The following is a 13,325-nucleotide window of genomic DNA, read 5'->3' as shown; positions in this document are numbered from 1 at the left end:
CAAGTTTCTATCTAGTTTTGACACTACACAATCCATTCATTCTATATTATAATGCAAACATCGAAACTCCCATATTTTGAATAATACCTTCCAGCTTGGATAGTGAAAATATATTTTGAGGCCCAAAGGAGAGAAAGAGGCATCGACCATTCTGGTTGTAGGGGGAATAGAGGTTGACATCATTACATTAAATATTAAGCACATACGATAGGTTCTAAACATGTGTGTGTTTGTGTGTGTGTGTGTGTGTCAGAGAGAGAGAGAGAGAGAGAGAGAGAGAGATCATGTTCTTTCTCTTGTGAGGTCCAAAGCAGAGAAGCGATATCAACCATGCATGCCCATATTAGCCTCTCCTCCCTAAGACCCCGCCGAACTATTCTAAAATAACACAATGACATCACCACCACAACAAGAACTGACAAAAATAGAGAATAACGGAAGAAAAACTAAATTAGGGGAGCCAAATGAGAGGAACAAGGAACAAAGGGAGGATAAAATCTTCTCAATGGTAATACTCTCTCTACTATTTTTCCAGCTTGCGCTCACACATGATAGCATCGAAGATCGGTGACAATATCTTTGATTTCTCCACGCCCTTTTCTCCCCCACCCCCACATCACAAGCTCAACTATTTCTAGATCAATTGGGTGAAAGCAAACAATGAGTCTCTTCGGCTTGGGAAGCAAGTATGAATTATGTTTATGTTCTTGTTTGCCTTAAGTATTTGCATTTTTCATGGTTTTACATATCATTTTGTGTTCTGTAATTTATATGTTTTTCTCTATGATGTTGTCTATAAGGTCACTTAGAGAAATAATACTAGCTGGTTGGCTAAGATTCAGTCTTGTCAAACAACTTGGCCAACAATAGGGACATATGTACTATCCATAAAATATTGCTTTTTTCAAAAGGATGGCCATAGCCCGGTGGCCCCAAATATGCTCCTCCAATGAATATGTGTCTAAGTTCCAAGTTTGTTATACTCTGCATTTATACAAATAGATGAAAGCATGCACATTGTTACATGAATTTGTTATAATATATTTCAACGATATATGGTAGCATCATATACTGGAATGCATACTTGCTTATGGAGGTGGGTTTCTCCCATGCATGTGGTGGTACGTATGCATGCTAGAGAAATAAGTTAGTGGGGATCACATATTTAGTTATACCAGTGGGTGCCCAGCGTATTGCCATTGGAAGAGATAAACATGTACAAAAAAGTTCTTAAAAATAACTAAATCTAATGGAAAATAATGTAAGGATCTTCTCAGTTTTACACTTTTGAATGATAAAATCGACAAAGTATATGACACACACACACACACACACACACACACACACAGAGAGAGAGAGAGAGAGATAAGAGACGTAGTTTTGAACGAAAATGAATGCAACCACATCTTTTATCAGAAATGTGAAGCATATGATATATAAGTTTTCTCCAAGCATCCAAATCATATACCACACCAAAATTAGGGAGAAACATTTAAATTTGGATTGAGATGCATGACTTGATTCCTCCAAAAAAGAAAGGCATGCATGACTTGATGAGGTGGTAATATTTGCATCGTAGATTAATACAAAAAATCAGAATGATGACTAAATGCATAACTTGTTAATGACACCCAATTCCAACCAAATGACTAACAATATGACATCGAGGTACGCATGTGCAAAGAATAGGCAACATATTATAGTGGCATGCATTTTTCCATACTGAGGTCCAAAAATGATATACATATGACATGTATGGTCCGCATTTGACATTGTGATCCAATGTCCCCTTAATGTATTGATTAAACTGAGGGTGATTAGCCGAAACCATACAAACCTCGGGTAAATATTAGATACGTAGCATTGTTCTCAAGAGGTGGACCTTTTACCAAGCACGATATCATATTTATGTGCTTTTGTTTGCATATTGAGAGAAATAAGATAGTGGGTACCACCTATTTAGTTAAAATAGATGATGTCTCGTACGTTGTCACCGGGACAGTCTTAGAAAATATGCATAAATAGGTGTTTAAAAACAACTAAAACAATTGGCAAACAAATATAAAAGAGTATTTGGTTTACATTTTAAAACAGTAAAACCTATGAAGTATGTGAAAAGTGATGTAAATGGAAAAAAACTTTGAACTGAACTTACTACAATATCACCATTTAACAACAAAATTGAAGCATATGCTCCAAGCATCGAACACATATACCACACAAAAATGACAAAAAAACATTAACTTGTGAAAAGTAAGATATGTATGGCTGATTGAGGCGAAGGTATCCCGATGTTTCAATCAGATAGCTATCGTGTTCTATGGGAGTCGACTTTGACGATCCGACTACGAACGTGCGACACATCGCGCCTTAGCGGTCGCTAAACCAACTTCCGAGGTTTACTGATCATGCCGGAGCACTATCAACATCACGATGCGGGTCTATTTCCTGCGAGCAAACAAAGAACAAGCAAGAAACTGAGATTGCAATCTGGATATTGGGAATATAAGAGGATAACTTTATTGATGAAGTGTGGTTCGGTGATGTCTTTGTCTGGTAGTTGAACAAAAAGGAAGTACGTGAGTGGCAACAATGGCGAACTTTAATCTAAGCAATACCCAAAGTCTAACCGATGCCCCAAGGGCTGTATATATGGAGGAATAGGGGGAATTTTGTGACCCCTTGGAGGAGGGTTCCGAAACCAACCCTAACTTTGTTTCCCCATACATACGGACTCAATAAACAACATATACTGAAGCATTTCGAAATTACATGGGCCTTGACCATTAATAATGTGACGCAACACCAATAATAGCCTCTAGAAGAAATTTATGAACTAGCATCTTTTAAATTTTGTCCAAGCCTTCATGCACTCATTATGGTGGCTTCAAATTCCTAAAATCATCACTTGAAACTCTGTTCTTGGTCTCCTTGCGCATGCCATCATCTCCATGCTTATCCTTGCTCCAATGTTCATCCTTCTTGTCAAAGGTAGCCCCTTCAATTGTAAGTAAAACAAATGTATTCAATTTAGGCAGCATATTCTCATGAACATTAGAATCATTACCAAGAAACGAAAGTACCTGGTAATTTAATTGGCTTGTGCGAGCTCTAGTAATTGGTCCAGTATATGTAGCTGCAGGGATCGTGGGTGTAACTGTAGTATTGATGTCCTCATCATCCTCCCCTTCTTGAATTGAAGTCGTCCTCGACGGAACCTCATATTCCTCACCCAAATAAGGCTTCAAATCTGCAATGTTTAAAGTGGGACTAACCCCAAAATCTGCAGGCATCTCAAGTTCATATGCATTGTCATTTATTTTCTCTAACACCTTAAAAGGACCATCAGCACGTGGCATTAGCTTGGATTTGTGCAAGTCAAGAGACCTATCCTTACGCAAATGTAACCAAACAAGATCGCCAGGTGCAAAGACAACTTGTTTTCTACCCTTATCTCCAACAAGTTTATATTTAGCATTCAAACGCTATATGTTTTCCTTAGTTAACTCATGCATTTTTAAGATCAATTTAGCACGTTGTTTAGCATCAAAATTAACCTTCTCCGGAGATGGAAGAGGCAACAAATAATTGGGTGCACAAGCTAGGAAACCATACACAATTTCAAAAGGGCACATTTTAGTAGTAGAATGCAACTAGTGATTATAAGGAAATTCAATATGAGGCAAGCATTCTTCCCACATTTTAAAGTTATTTTTCAAAACAGCCCTAAGCACAGTAGACAATGTTCTATTGACTACTTTAGTTTGTCCATCAATTTGGGTGTGACATGTCATACTAAAAGTAGTTTAGTCCCCAACTTAGCCAATAAACATCTCCAAAAGTGGCTAAGGAACTTAGTATCACAATCTGACACAATAGTATTTAGCACAACATGCAAGTGAATAATTTTACGAAAGAACAAATCAACAACATTAGCAGCATCATCGCTTTTCATGACATGGTAGAAAGTGTGCATTTTGGAAAATCTATCCACGACAACAAATATGCTATCCCTCCCCTTCTTAGTCCAAGGTAAACCTAAAACGAAGTCCATCGATATATCCTTCCATGGAACACTAGGTACATGCAAAGGCATATATAAACCATGAGGATCAAGTCGTGAAGTGTGTTGCAAGTATGTCCTCTGTCTTTTTCACGCCATAGTGTGCCATTAATCCTCCTCCACGCGCCTCCTGCAACAACAAAATATGAACGGAGCTAGATGGAATGCATAGCTTGTTAGCACGAAACACAAATCGATCCATGATTAATGACGAACTTGTTCCATGTTATCCCTTCTTTACTATTCTGCAATACATCTTTAAATTCAGCATCATGCACATATTTATCTTTGATGGTCTCCAAACCAAATATTTTAAAGTCAAGTTGTGAAAGTATAGTATAACAACGAGACAGTGCATCAGCAATAACATTTTCTTTACCCTTCTTGTGTATTATGACATAAGGGAAAGTCTTAATGAATTCAACCCATTTAGCATGTCTATGGTTCAGTTTTGCTTGACTTTTAATATGTTTCAATGATTCATGATAAGAATGTATAATAAATATTTTGGGCCATAAATAATTTTGCCATGTTTCTAAAGTCCAAACAAGAGCATATAGTTCTTTATCATAAGTAGAATAGTTCAGACTAGGCCCACTCAATTTTTCAGAAAAGTATGCAACAGGTTTACCATCTTGTAATAACACACCTCCTAATACAATTCCACTGGCATCATATTCGAGCTCAAAAGTCTTATTAAAGTCAGGAAATTTGAGTAAAGGAGCATGCGTCGACTTATCTTTCAATATAGTGAAGGCTTCTTCCTGTGTAGTACCCCAAACAAAAGGCACATCCTTCTTTGTAAGTTCATTGAGAGGTGCAGCAATGGTGCTAAAATCCCTCACAAAACGCCTATAGAAACCAGGAAGTCCACGAAAACTCCTCACTTGTGGGACCATTTTGGATTGCGGCCAACTCTGAATAGCTTCAGTGTTGGCTTTATCAACCTCAGTTCCCTGTGGAGTAACAACATAGCCAAGAAATGATACTCTGTAGGTGCAAAGGGCGCACTTCCTAAGGCTACCAAACAAACGTTCATCAAATAGAGCAATGAAAACAACACGTAATGTTCTAACTATTCGTCCAAAGATCTGCTATAAATCAGTATATCATCAAAGTAAACTACCACAAATCATCAAATAAAAGCATGTAAAACTTCGTTCATTAATCTCGTGAAAGTACTAGGTGCATTAGTTAACCCAACAGGCATGACTAACCACTCATATAATCCAAACTTAGTTCTAAATGTTGTTTTCCATTCATCTCCCAATTTCATACGAATTTGATGGTATCCACTATGCAAATCAACTTTGGAGAAAATAGTAGAGCCACTCAATTCATGAATCATATCATCTAGCCAAGGAACAGGAGGACGATAACTAACAGTAATATTATTAATGCCTCTAAGGTCAACACATGTACGCGGTGTACCATCCTTTTTCAGCACTAGTATAACAGGAACAACACAAGGATTAAGGGATTCACATATATATCCTTTATCGAGCAGCTCCTGTACTTGGCGCATAATCTCCTTCGTCTCCTCTAGATTGGTACGGTATGGTGCATGGTTGGGTAGCGATGCGCCGGCTATTAAGTCAATTTTATGCTCAATCCCTTGAATGAGTGGTAATCCCAGTGGCACGTCTTGTGGAAAGACGTCAGCAAACTCCTACAAAATGTTAGTGACAACAGGAGGCAAAGAGGCACGTCCTTTAATGAAAATAATGCCTCTTTGCACACAAAAGCATACCAAACAGATTTGCCGAAATCTATATCATCAATATCAGATTTGGTGGCAAGTAAGCATTCACTTTTCAATTTAATTTCAGAAGCAACAAGATGATGGTTTGTTTTTAGGCTTCATTTCTTGCTCAAATTCTTTTGCCACAATCTGATTTTCACTCTTATTGTGCTCCCATTTTGCTTTACTAGCTCTATTAATATATCTTTCAAAATGTGTTCAGGAGTCATAGGAAGCAAAGCAATATGTTTATCCTTATGAACAAGAGTATACTGATTGTTTCTACCATCGAGTACATAATTTTTACCGATTTGGTATCGTCTACCAAGTAATAAGGAACATGCTTGCATGGGTACCACATCACAATTAACATAATCAGCATATGTAGCGATACTAAAATGCACACGAACAGTACGGGTTACCTTAACCTTGCCGTTGTTGTTGAACCTTTAATGTAGTAAGGATGCAGATGTGCTTTTGTGGTCAGAGAAAGCTTCTCCGCCATCTCCATGCTAGCCAAGTTGTTGCAGCTCCCTCCATCTATGATGACATGAATAGAACGTTCCTTCACAACTCCCTTTGTATGAAACAAATTGTTCCTTAGATTTTGCTCAGCTTGGGTGACTTGCACACTCAAAAAACATTGAGCAACTAAACTTTCAAACCTGTCAGCGTCTTTAGCAGCCATGTACTATGTCTCTTGTTCAAAATCATGTCCACCCTGCTCTTCACTAGCAATAAGAGCCGAAGTCTCCTCATCATAGTCACTAGCGGACTCATACCAACCATCCTCAGTAACAATCATCGCATGCGGAGATGGACATTTGCTCGCATAGTGATCTCCACCCTTGCAATGATGGCATATAACCTCATGTGTTTGCCCTGTTGATGCGATGGTTTAAGAAGAGCTGTGTGTGGGACCAGAAAGTGTGCTCTTGGGGGATGGTGGTCGTGGTGCCTCTGTTCTTGTATCTCGGCTGGACTTGGCGGGTAAAGTAGGCGATGTTGCAGTAGGACGTGTGGAAGTAGAAGATATATGTGGTGTCCAGGACGAAGATCGTTCTGCAGAAAAATTAGTATGTGCCAATGTCTGTCGATCCTGCACTTCATGTTCAGCTTTCCAAGCAAGATGGAATAAATAAGTGATATTATTATACTCCTTATACTCTAAAATGGTCTGAATCTCTCTATTTAATCCAACCATAAAACCTGCAAGCATAGCTTCATTATCCTCAACAATACCACATCTAATCATGCCAGTTTGCAATTCCTGATAATATTCCTCTATAGAATTTTTTTCCTTGTCTTAAACGCTGTAATTTTTGGAGTAATTCACGTTGATAATATGGTGGAACCCAACGAGTACGCATAGCAATTTTCAAAGCAGCCCAAGTAGCAGGGATATTATCATGATATAATCTAGAATGTTTAGACCATCACACACAAGCAAAACTAGTGAATGCACAAACAATAGCAGCAACACGTCTCTCCTCGGAATATTGTAAGTATGTAAAACGTTGTTTAGTTTCTAACTCCAAAGAAAGATACATATCGTGAAGATATCTAGCCCCAAGTGTAGGAATATTCAATTTTACTTTAGGAAGATGGTCATGATCTCGTACCTTGTATCATTTGCATGTGGACGACCTGGTAGTAGTGCTGGTGGTTGCACGTAGTTCTGATTATGATCAACTTCATCCCCGTAATCGCCCTTGTATTCATCCTCCTCGGTAGCTGCAGGAGCCATAGAAGCATCAACTGTAGGTGCAACAGCACCAGAAGTTTGGCCAGGCTCAAGGGGAACACGCATTACTCATCTCACTTGATTTGCAAGGCGACATTGTTGTTGTTGTTGTTGTTGTTGTTGTTGTTGTTGTTGTTGTTGTTGTTGTTGTTGTTGTTGTTGTTGCAGAGGTGTGACAAGTGCAGTTGGTGGTAGTTCTGGAAGACACGTGAGTAGTTCATTAAACTTGTTATCGAACTTTGTTTCTAACATCTTCTCAGTGCCATCTATCTTGTCCATGGCCTCTTTAAAAATGGTTAGCAAATCTTGCACCTCTCCACTCATAATTTGCTGAAATTTATCATCTAGCTCCTTGTTTGTCATGTTCTCCTAGCCAGTCTCGTGGGCTTGTGATCCTTCCATGGTTAGTAGCAATAGAAACACACAAGAATAGGTCCTATAAACTACTAAGAGGATGTGGAGTTGTGGAAAGCCGAAAATCTATCAAGTGAATCACAAATTATTACTCGTTCTTACCAAGCAGCAGGTGGTGATCGGCAACTGTTGTGGTCAAAAACTCCTCAAAGCTTGGACAGAGCTATTGCCAGGTGGTGTGAACGCACGACGTAGATGTATGTGGAGCTGGGAAGGCTTATAATATGGTAGCACAAAGAGTCAACAATAATCAATTCAGAGATGCAAAATTGAATAAACGCTCAACGACGGTACTGTGTTGGTCCTAGGCTAGTCGTGCTAGAGACGCGAGCCTAGAACACAAACAAAATCATGGCACTCCACGGAAACAAGGGAAAAGCACTCTGAATATTTCTCTTTTTTCGCTCTTTTTTGCCCTTTTTTTGCTCTCTTTTCTTTTCAGAAAATCACTATAATGGTGAGTGTTTAAAAAATCTTCCCAAGTCAAAATAACAGGATAGGCACGAAATGTTTTTGACTTTTTTTGGAAATCAGGGCAGCGACGGCCAAAAAGTGCGACAAAAAACACTATAATGGCGAGCGTCTCAAAACGCTCCCCAGGGCCTAAATACAGGATATGCAAAAAATTGAACCGCTGAAAATTTGGCCAAAAAACTATCCGGGGGTCTAATGATTTTTATTGGAATCACCCCTCTTCTACGGACAGAGAAAGATTGATGAAACCCTAAACCTACTCAGACAAGGCAACACGAATCTAGAAATAGATGGATCTCGAAACCAAACCTAATATGGAAAGAACTCGGATTTGTGGCGAACGTGCGGTGGCCTATGTGGACTCAGATTGGTGGACAGGCGGTTGTATATGTGGACTCGGATTGGTGGTGCTATATGGTGGTGGTATATGTCAACTCGGATTGGTGGTTGTATATGGCAACGACGATGTATATGGTGGGGGTGGTGGTATATGGAAGCAGCGTTGTATATGGTGGGGTGGTGGTATATGGCAGCGATGAAGGTGGTGCGGAGGCGGTTTGACAACTTGTGAGCAGAACTCAAAATTCTAAAGGACTAAATGCTAAGACCAGTAACTTGACATGATGATGCAACCGCAAATTCAACAAAGCAAAACACTGAAGAGATTATGCAATGGCTAGTCTAGTCCGGATATGATGAACTAACCCTAATTTTTTTGGTTTTTGTGGACTCTGGGTATGAAGGATAGATGCAATCTAGACTATGAAAAACTAGTAAAATCTCACCAAGCAACCTAGAAATCTGACACCACTTGATAGAGGCGAAGGTGTCTCGATGTTTCAATGAGATAGCTATCATTTTCTTTGGGAGTCGACTTTGACGATCGGACTAAGAATGTACGAGACGCCGCGCCTTAGGAATTGCTAAACCAACTTCTCAGGGTTATTGAGCACGCTGGAGCACGATCAACCTGACCATGAGGGTCTAATTCTTGCGAGCAAACGAAGAACAAGCAAGAAACTGAGATTGCAATATTGATATTGCAAATATAAGAGGAAAGATTTATTGTCGAAAGTGGGGTTATGTGATGTCTTTGTGTGGTCGTTGAACACAGAAGTACGCGAGTTGCAGCAACGGCGAGGTTTAATCTAAACAAAACCGAAAGTATAAGCGATGCCATAAGGATTGTATATATGGATGAATAGGGGGAATTTCGTGACCCCTTGGAGGAGGGGTCCGAAACCAACCCTAACTCTGTTTCCCCACACATACAGGCTCTACAAAAAGCCTATACTGAAGTATTTCGAAATTACATGGGCCTAGCCAGATAATAAGGTGACGGGACGCCTATAATAGCCTCTGGATGAAATTTATGAAGTAGCATCTAGTATATTTCGTCCAAGCCTTCATGCACTCATTATGGTGGCTTCAAAGTCCTGAAATCATCATTTGAAACTCTGTTCTTGGTCCTCTTCCGCATGCCATCATCTCCATGCTTGTTCTTACTCCAATGTTCATCCTTCTTGTCCAAGCTAGGCCCTTCATTTGTAAGCAAAACAAATGTATCCAATTTAGGCAGCATCATATTCTCATGAACATTAGAATTGTTACCAAGAAACAAAAGTACCTGGTAATTTAATTGGCATGGACGAGCTCTAGTAAAGTGTCCAGTATATGTAGCTGGAGGTATCATGGGTGTAACTGTAGTATTCATGTCCTCATCAATGACTTTATTAGGTGGCATTCTTTGCATTCTTACAATAATCCAAACAAATGAACTTATGAGTACATGCAGGATTTGCTGATGTCGCAATATTTCAATCAGACAACCAACAATAAGTAAGATGATGTAACAACATTCATGTGTACAAAATAGAATAATGCGAGATAGATATTTAGATAGATAATATTTAGGAGTCAATAGAGGATATTGATTTTGGAACCAATGAGGTTTTAGAAACTACTATCATTATTGTCTATATTTTTTAGTACATAGAGAGGCTAACTTCAAGGGTCCAACTCTCCATGGGAAGCATTTGCTTGCGCACGTCAAAAATTCATTTTCAAATGTCAAAAATATGAAAATTTTAGAAATGCACATATTCATGTCCAAATGCTATATGAAATAATTTTAGGGATGCAATTTTTTAGAGGGGATGCCCAATAATTTGGCCATGTGAAAAAAATGAGTGCCATGAACATTAATAGACCACCAATTATTTTCATTTTATTGCCAATGGAACACAATTCATTTTACATGAAAATTATCAAGCACACTTTTAAAAATTATCGATGTTTATTTGAATTTATTGTTAATCGCATCCCATAATAAATTTTTGGATTGTTCATTAACCACTCTATGTTTATTTCTTTATCTAACTTTTATTTTGAGTTGGGTTGATGGCAGCAGGAACCAAAGGACATTTAGGCCCAAGAAGAATGCACCATCTGGTAATAAGGTAGTGGTATTCTCCATCATTACAAATATTTTAATTTCATAATTGCATAATTCCATCGTGTAGCCATAAGAGAAAACAAAGGAGTCAACAACTCAAAATATTATTTTGAAAATGAATTGCTTTGTCAAAAATTATAATTATAACAGGGTTATACATGAGAATATGATGTGAAAATATCTGAAACATCATTCAAATAGCTTAACATCATTTCTTTCAACTGAGTTTGAGGCTACACATTCATAGTTTGGTCTTTTGCTGCCTCTATCCTTCAATCTAAGCTCTTGAGAGTTGTCTCTATACACTACAGATGTCGCCTCTTATCTTGGAGTCTGCTTCTATCTACTAAATTAATGAGCTGACTCACATGTCATATTATTTGCTTACTAATTCCCTATGATGATGCATTATTGACCACAAAAATTACCTATTTTATTTGTTATGGGTAGACCTTAGAGGCTTGGGTTTAGGGCTTTCACATTGCATGGTTTTGTATAGGTAGTTGGTGGGTCCTAGCTTTAGGGACATGGTTGGCTCTAAGTATTGCTGATGCTTAGCATATCCCATCTTTTTCATTATTTGGTTAAGCAGGGCGTACAGTTGAAGAAACACATTGATGCGACATTAGGAAATGGTAATTTGAGAGATGCTGTACGGTTGCCTCCTGGAGAGGATCTCAATGAATGGCTAGCTGTTAATAGTAAGTTTTTGATTGCAACATCTTTGTAAGAAAACTGAGTTTTCCGTATTACTAAAAATCATCTTCTTTTTCACAGCTGTTGATTTCTTCAATCAGGTGAACATACTATATGGCACTCTAATGGAGTTCTGCACGCCTTCCACATGCCCAACGATGACTGCCGGATCGAAGTAAGATGCTTGCCTTCTTGGGAACATTCATTTATATATCATTTTAGATCTATATGTTGATTTATTATACCAGGGTAACTTTGATTAGCAAAAAATAAGCATTTCAGGTTTGAGTATAGATGGGCCGACGGAGTGCAGATCAAGAAACCTATTGAGGTTTCGGCACCAAAATATGTGGAGTATTTGATGGACTGGATTGAGGTCCAGCTTGATGATGAGTCCATATTCCCTCAAAAACTTGGTAGTTATAACTTATAAGATACTGCCTAGTTTAGAACCTACATTAACCATGTCAGTTTGGTGTTAGGACTTGGAGGGGTGCATTTTGTCAATTGATTGAATTGAACTATTTGTGCAGGAACACCTTTCCCACAAAATTTTCGAGATGTTGTGAAGACAATATTCAAGCGCCTTTTTCGTGTTTACGCTCATATTTACCACACTCATTTTCAGAAAATTGTGAGCCTCAAGGAAGAAGCCCATCTTAACACATGCTTCAAGCATTTTACATTGTTCACCTGCGTAAGTTGCATCGTGATCTGCCTACTAGCCCGTTCTACACGACCATATTGGAATGCACCATCATATGATGCATTTTGTTCAATATTTGTTGTTGACCCTTTTTCTAACGTCTGGATTTTTGAATTGTATGTAGATGTAAGCATATCCCTATTAAATCTAGTTTGTTGTGTTTGGACCAATTCCATGTGATAGAGAATGTTCAACACATGATTTTCTTTCCCGCCAATGAAAAATAAATGGGGTACTTGTTAATGCTAGTTCCTAATTTTGTTCCTTCTGTAGGAGTTCAAATTGATCGACAAGGCTGAACTTGCACCACTTATTGATCTTATTGAATCGATCGTGACCGTTTGCTAAGATGTCAACAAGAAGAGCAGAACAATTTGCCTTGTTTATTTGGCCACTTTCTAGGGTACAATGAGTTGTGCATGAGAGTGAGACCGAGGCAAAAATGGCCAAAGAAAACATATTTTGCACTTATTGTTTTTCTATCATCTACATGAGTTTGGGTAACATGGTCGTACTTATCTTATGAACCCTGGTCCAACCAGTTAGAGGTCACATTATCTACTATGTTGTGGAACAATGCTATTCATTTTTAACTATGACCTTATGTAACCTAATTAGAGATAATAACTAATTTCTTGACTCAAAAGTAAAAAATCCTAGATGAATGTACATGGGCATAAAAAGGTGTTTCCTTTTATAGCAGAATATTGTATTTTATCTCAAGTACTCCCTCTGTCCGGGTTTATTAGGCCCATCTTATTTTGGGCTAAGGTATGACGTAAAAATTTAACTAAATAAATATAAAACAATGTCACAAAAATTATACTGTCGGAAAGCTCTCTCAAATACAAATCCAATAGTATAATTTTTTTATAGCATATACTTTAGATTTTAGTAGTCTATAGATGGTCGAAGTCTAGCCCAAAATACGAAGGGGCCTAAAACACCCAGATGGAGGTAGTAGTAGCTTCCACTGATCAAAGATATTTCTTGTAGTATTTTTATTAAAGGGTCTAAATTCATGAAAGAAGC

At 38.2% G+C, this 13,325-nt stretch overlaps 1 protein-coding gene across 2 annotated transcripts; it reads left to right on the top strand.

Annotated features, from left to right (window-relative positions):
• Positions 1-509: 509 nt before the first annotated feature.
• On the top strand, positions 510-12,809 carry LOC119331134 (MOB kinase activator-like 1A). 2 transcript variants are annotated; one of them, XM_037604308.1, is made up of 7 exons: positions 510-686; positions 10,844-10,895; positions 11,484-11,592; positions 11,669-11,762; positions 11,870-12,003; positions 12,121-12,284; positions 12,567-12,809. In XM_037604308.1, exons 1-7 carry the CDS (start codon positions 661-663, stop codon positions 12,639-12,641), a joined length of 654 nt encoding a protein of 217 aa, XP_037460205.1. In that variant the 5' UTR covers positions 510-660; the 3' UTR covers positions 12,642-12,809. The 2 variants fall into 2 exon arrangements, with proteins under 2 accessions (XP_037460205.1, XP_037460212.1); XM_037604315.1 differs by having other exon boundaries at positions 511-686; positions 10,847-10,895.
• The last annotated feature ends 516 nt before the right edge of the window (positions 12,810-13,325 follow it).

This window comes from Triticum dicoccoides, chromosome 1B, assembly GCF_002162155.2.
Source record: "Triticum dicoccoides isolate Atlit2015 ecotype Zavitan chromosome 1B, WEW_v2.0, whole genome shotgun sequence".
Classification (NCBI taxonomy): domain Eukaryota; kingdom Viridiplantae; phylum Streptophyta; class Magnoliopsida; order Poales; family Poaceae; genus Triticum; species Triticum dicoccoides.
This window is presented reverse-complemented; position numbering and strand designations above follow the sequence as displayed.